The 6,000-nt window shown below is 34.3% G+C and overlaps 1 protein-coding gene across 1 annotated transcript; it reads left to right on the top strand.

Moving 5' to 3' along the window:
* Positions 1 to 1,175: 1,175 nt before the first annotated feature.
* LOC142606431 (LEAF RUST 10 DISEASE-RESISTANCE LOCUS RECEPTOR-LIKE PROTEIN KINASE-like 2.4) lies at positions 1,176 to 5,633 on the top strand. The gene is made up of 2 exons (XM_075777783.1): positions 1,176 to 1,974; positions 4,516 to 5,633. The coding sequence occupies exons 1-2, from the start codon at positions 1,272 to 1,274 to the stop codon at positions 5,631 to 5,633; spliced, it is 1,821 nt and encodes a 606-aa protein (XP_075633898.1). The 5' UTR covers positions 1,176 to 1,271.
* The last annotated feature ends 367 nt before the right edge of the window (positions 5,634 to 6,000 follow it).

Raw genomic sequence — 6,000 nt, 5'->3', positions numbered from 1 at the left:
GAAAAGTTAGCAAAAAAAATTTTGAAAATAAGATTTCACTTGATTAAAAGCAGTACAAACAAATTCCAAAAAACTAATAATTACTAGCATAATGTACGAACATAGAAATTGGTAGGTTCTCAAAAAAAAAGAAAAAAAAGAGGGATGTGAGAATTAATGGGCTTCCCTTTATCCCATATATATATATATATATATATGAACCGACATCGTTTAAGGACATTGCATTTGCAGCCTTACAGGGTCCCTAAGCTAACCATATTATGTAATTTATTTTTTGCTAAATAACCATATTATTTAATTTTCTCAGTGGTATATCGTCCTTTAGATCAGATTTATCTGTCAATAATTAATATTGGGATCATACAACTGCAGGCATATGCGTGTCCATTTTGGTTGTTAGCTCCATTTTGGTTCAAGCTACCTTTTTAATGGGAAATTAATTCGTTTATATCAAATCCACACGACACGACTCCATTCTTCTTCCCGGTTCAAACAAGCCACAGATTTCCACAACATTCTCTATTTGACTGCTCTGAGATTTTGAAGAGCACCAAAAAGGGAAAAAAGAAAAGTAAACTAATTAAGTGAATCTTTTGGGTTCCCACTGCATGGGATGATGACTGATGAGTAGGAAACTTCTCTCAGAATTGGGAAGTTACCAAATGATACTACGTTAGTAATAAAAAATTCAATAAATAGTGAGAGAGAAGAGCGCAAAATATAATTACCAATTAACACCTTTGCAAGTAGTTATGAAATGTTGATAATTACGTTGCACCCACATCTTTCAATCATTGAATTTTAATACGACTAAAATTGTATCATAATTTTTTTTTCTTTTATAGTCATCTGGCCATGTTTCAACAAATCGACAGACATTAACAATTAATAAAACTGAAAAAAAGAGTAAATACAGTGAATCTTTCGAGTTTTCACAACATATTATGCGAGAGGAAACTTCCCTCAGAATCAATGATGTCTTTGGCCGTGGTAAATGGTATGAACTATATATGAAGGGATTTCAACAAAATAAACTTAAAAAAAAAAAAAAAAAAGGAGTCTGAAACTTTCGGTGGCTTTAGACCATGTTTCCGATGAATACCCGTTTTTCACAAGTCTTCTTTATCCAATTTTCACGTCCACTACCGTGTTAAGCAGAGATGAGGGAACCCACAAATTATATATTAAAAGAGAAAAATACAGAGTAGTGAAGCAAGAACACAAGAAATTATTATACAAACACTTTGTTTTAGTTTTTTTTTTTTATTGGGATGGCTTGTGTCTCTCTGTTTGTTTTCTTTCTTCTCTCACACCTCTTTCTGCTTCACTCAGCTGAAGGAGTAAACAAAACACTCGAAATTTGTTCACCCTTTCACTGTGGAAAATTCGGTATCATTGGCTTTCCATTCACCAACATCTCTCAACCATTTTCCTTTTTATTGCCTATAAAATGTGACAAAATACCTCCAACGATCCAACTGGGGTTGAGTAGAGGACTATATGAAGTTATAAATATCTCTTACAGTCACACTAACACCAAACAATCTACACGTATCAAGGACCTTTTACTCTCTAACGACTTGAGTAACCAAAAATGCGAATCCTTGACCAATTTTACTTTTCCCAACTCTCCATTTATCTCTTTCAAACTCACCACACCCAGTCTGACCCTGTTTAAATGCAACCGCACTCTTGGTATTACTCCCCCTAGAAATTTTACAAATACAAGCTGCGGAGACTATAATCTCTACTATAGCCATTTCAACGATAACTCTCCGAGTTTTCCTTCTGAATGTTCAATTATTCAGCTCCCAAAAAAAGAGCGTTCAGATCATGATACACTGTTTTCACTCTTAAGTGCTGAGTTCGACCTTGAAGTGCATGTATCTGATGCTTGTAGCAGATGTTATGGTGGAGCAGGTCTATGTGTACTTGACAAGAATGGAAAATTTCAGTGTGTCATTGCAGAGAAAGGTATAGTCATCGAATAACTCCAGTAATTTTGGGCCTACACACATATATTGAAAATGCATGTAGAGTTCTTTACATATAAATTTATTTACATTCTTATGTTATGGTAAATCCTAATACAACTGCTGCAAGTATTTCTGTTTCATGCCATGATGCATCCTAAGGCGCACCACACACTCTAGCATCACAAATCAAACTAAAAAACCACGTATAAGCCCAAACAATCACAAATCATCAGCCCACAAATTTGATAAAAAAAAGTGATACCCTCAGTCAACAGATCAGCCCATTTTATCATGAGATATTGACCCAAAAAAAAAACTATTAAAAAAAAAAAAAAAACCCTAAAGAAAAGAGAAAAGAGACCACTAATATAGTTGTATAGACTAGAAAAATAGGGTCCAAGGGTCGAACGAGAAAATGGAGAGAGAGAGAGAGAGAGAGAGAGAGAGCGAGAGAGAGAGGCGGGTAGCTGCAACGCCGACGAACTACAAACCAAGATCGCGCCGCCACCAGCTACTCCTCAGTCCTCGCCTCGCCAGATCTGTGATTCTCAACTCCCATCTCACATTAAGTATTTCTCTCACTTCAAAGCCTATTTCTAATTTTCTGTTTGTGAATTGGTGAGTCTCTGTATTGTTGCCGGTGACTAACGTATATGTGTGTTTTGCTGAGCTGAGATGTGAGAAGCAAGATGTGGCGGTAGTCAGCAGTAAGGTAAAGCGTGGCAGACTATTTCTATGACCCTGTGTTTTGGAGACTCACCAATTCAGTGTTGGAAGTGGGGTAACAGTGTGTGTGGGGGCACTAGGTGAGTGATAGGGTGAGTGTAGACCATGTGCTTGAATAATTTATACAGTGTATTCTAATTATTTCTAATTAATACACTATTCTAACTATTTTTGAGATAGAGACAAAGAACCAATAAATTAAAATGTAACACAAATATAACAAAATAAAATTGTCACACTTGCTAACATTGCTAATTCATAATGCTATACCTAATTGATTGAAAACTAATAAATCTATAAAATTGGGAAGTATGAAATTTATAATTAACACATCATGCATATCAGCTACATTATTTTATTTGTCCTTACATACTGACAACAATTAGTCCTTTTGTGAAATAATAAACGTAATTCTTATTTGATTTGTGTCATTGTATTTGTTGGTAGATGATTGCATTATAATGTATTAAGAAATAATGATTTTGTTTTGTATTTTTGTTTATAATTTGTTAATACTAAATTAATGCTTATTTGGAGTTTTATGATTTTTTTTGCTTATACCCGGGCCCTCCTAACTAGAAATCCTAGTTCCGTTCCGTTCCTACCCGCACCATACATGATGCATCCTAAGGGGCACCACACACAAGCATTGCACGCCCATACGGGTTGGTTTGGATTGAGTTTGGCATGTGCTGGATAGTGATTAAAGATGATGAAGACATACTCAAGTATTTTATATCATTTAACATCATGTCCTGTGGGCTTGTTTTTAGAGTGGTTATAGTGAGTCAAATTGTGGCCCGCCCAACAACCCCCTCTCATAATTATGCTTCCACAACTTGAGCTCATGTCATTGGCTTTGATATCACTTGTTGGACCATGAATTATGTCACTTTATTTGAAAACCAATTGATAATGAGGAAAACAAACTCAAATTTTTTATAACATTCAACATTGGATCCCCCAATATATTCAAATTAACTCCTTTTAGATTAATACAAAAATTAAAAAAGAATGAACTTTCTTGTTATAAAATCTATATCAAATAATTGTAGATGGATCTTCCTTGTTCTTTTTTTAAATACTATCGGGATTATAATAATAAAAAATAACAATTAAAAAAAATTGGCTCTGTTAATTTGTTACATTAAATTTTATTATTATTATTATTATTCAACTAACAATGATGTTCTTTGGTGCTTTAGATACAAGGCGTCAGAAATTGAAAGCAATGGTGATAGGTAACATACTTCTTTAATCAAATTGTTTTGTTGATACTAATATACACATCTACTTGGATAGCCTATCCTATATAGAACTCAAATGATTCTGTATGGAAGTGATCTAATCTGTCTTCAACACATAAAATGTGACCCCTTTTTTACCCCTTTACATAGTGTGTCTAATAGTAATTATTGTATATTCACGTAATGATATAAGGTTTCACTATCAGTTTTTTATGGTTCAATACGATGTACTTGTATCGGTTATATGGATGGAATCCATTAGTACAATAGCTAAAATTTTCATAGTTCATGATTTTACACCAAGGCTCCCTATCTCCTGTAAATCAAAACCTAACTCCTTTATTCTGCTTAAGGTACTAGATGCCAAATCATCCTTAGCATTTGCTTCTTCATTGTTAGTCATTTGTCACCACAAAAAAAAAATGCATTTTTATTGAGGGGCTCAAGACATTGTAAAATGCAATTTTATTGAGGCTCGAAACATTATCCATAAGTAGTTTTGAGTTACTATCATGTCACCACGTAACTTCATAATCTCTTTTTTTTTTTTTTTTTTTTTTTTCCAGTTACAATCACTTTATCTACTGGAATTGGAGCACTAATGGTTATAGTCTGCTGCTTTTGGAGAAAGTTCTCATCAATTAAAATTATTAATTTTTGGAAGAAGAAAACTCTAACTCATAAGAGTGTCGAGGCCTTTCTAAGGAATCATGAACCTCTTGTTATTAGAAGATACAAATATTCAGATATAAAGTCAATGACCAAGTCCTTTAAAAATAAATTAGGCCAAGGGGGCTATGGTTGTGTCTATAAAGGGCAATTACAAGATGGTTGTTTTGTGGTAGTGAAGGTTTTGAAAGAATCGAAACGTAATGGAGAGGAATTCATTAACGAGGTTGCAAGTATTAGTAGGACTTCCCATGTTAACATTGTCACTCTTAAGGGCTTTTGCTTTGAGGGATCTAAAAGAGCTCTTATCTATGAGCTTATGCCTAATGGATCTCTTGAGAAGTTCATATATAATGGAAATCCTTCAAATTCTGATCATCAACTGGGGTGGGAAACATTATACAACATTGCAATTGGCATTGCCCGAGGCTTAGAGTACTTGCATAAAGGTTGCAACACACAAATTTTGCATTTTGACATAAAGCCTCACAACATTCTATTAGATGAGAACTTCTGCCCAAAAATTTCTGATTTTGGCCTCGCAAAAATATGTCCTAGAGAAAAGAGTATTATATCAATGGTGGGTGCAAGGGGGACCACAGGATATATAGCTCCGGAAGTGTTTAGTAGAACTTTTGGAGGGATCTCTCACAAGTCAGATGTCTATAGCTATGGAATGATGGTCTTAGAAATGGTGGGAGGGCGAAAGAATGTTGATGTCACTGTTGGTTTTTCAAGTCAAATATATTTTCCACATTGGATTTACAAGCATCTTGAACTAAATGATGAATTAGGACTGCTCCACCTTTCAAAGGAAGGAGATGAAGAAAGTGCAAGGAAGATGATAATAGTGAGTTTGTGGTGCATACAAACTGACCCCTCAAACCGACCATCAATGACTAGAGTGGTGGAAATGTTGGAAGGGAGTCTCAACTCCTTGCAAATCCCCCCCAAACCTTTCCTGTTTTCTCCACCAAGAAGATCACCGACAGTTTCTTCAACTGAAATGGTATGAATACAATAGGATTCTCTGTCCTAGATACAATACATTTCTTCTTTAAGGGAAACATTAAATTTAGGAGGTATTGAACTTTGTGAACTGTATTTCATTTTAGCTTTTCAATGAACATTTTTTCATTATTGTTTAAAATATATGATGAAATCTTTATGGCCTTAACTATGAAATCAGTAATGCTAAGAGTCCAGTACTAATTGAGAACTACGGTTTACTTGACAATACATTGAACGCAAATAGTATCATAAGAAAACTATTAAGTTTTAGATTGGAGGATACATTCTGTATCTTTTTTCCCTTTTTATCGTGGAAAGTTGTGAAACTTATTTCTCTTAAGCATTAGCTATTTCAAATTTTTACTCCTCAA

This window comes from Castanea sativa, chromosome 8, assembly GCF_040712315.1.
Source record: "Castanea sativa cultivar Marrone di Chiusa Pesio chromosome 8, ASM4071231v1".
NCBI classification, from domain to species: domain Eukaryota; kingdom Viridiplantae; phylum Streptophyta; class Magnoliopsida; order Fagales; family Fagaceae; genus Castanea; species Castanea sativa.
This window is presented reverse-complemented; position numbering and strand designations above follow the sequence as displayed.

Excerpts from the sequence above, each read along its gene's own strand:
- LOC142606431 (XM_075777783.1), top strand. The coding sequence starts at position 1,272 with ATGGCTTGTGTCTCTCTGTTTGTTTTCTTTCTTCTCTCACACCTCTTT. Across the intron at positions 1,975-4,515 it reads GTGTGTCATTGCAGAGAAAG|TTACAATCACTTTATCTACT; the intron begins GTATAGTCATCG and ends TTTTTTTTCCAG.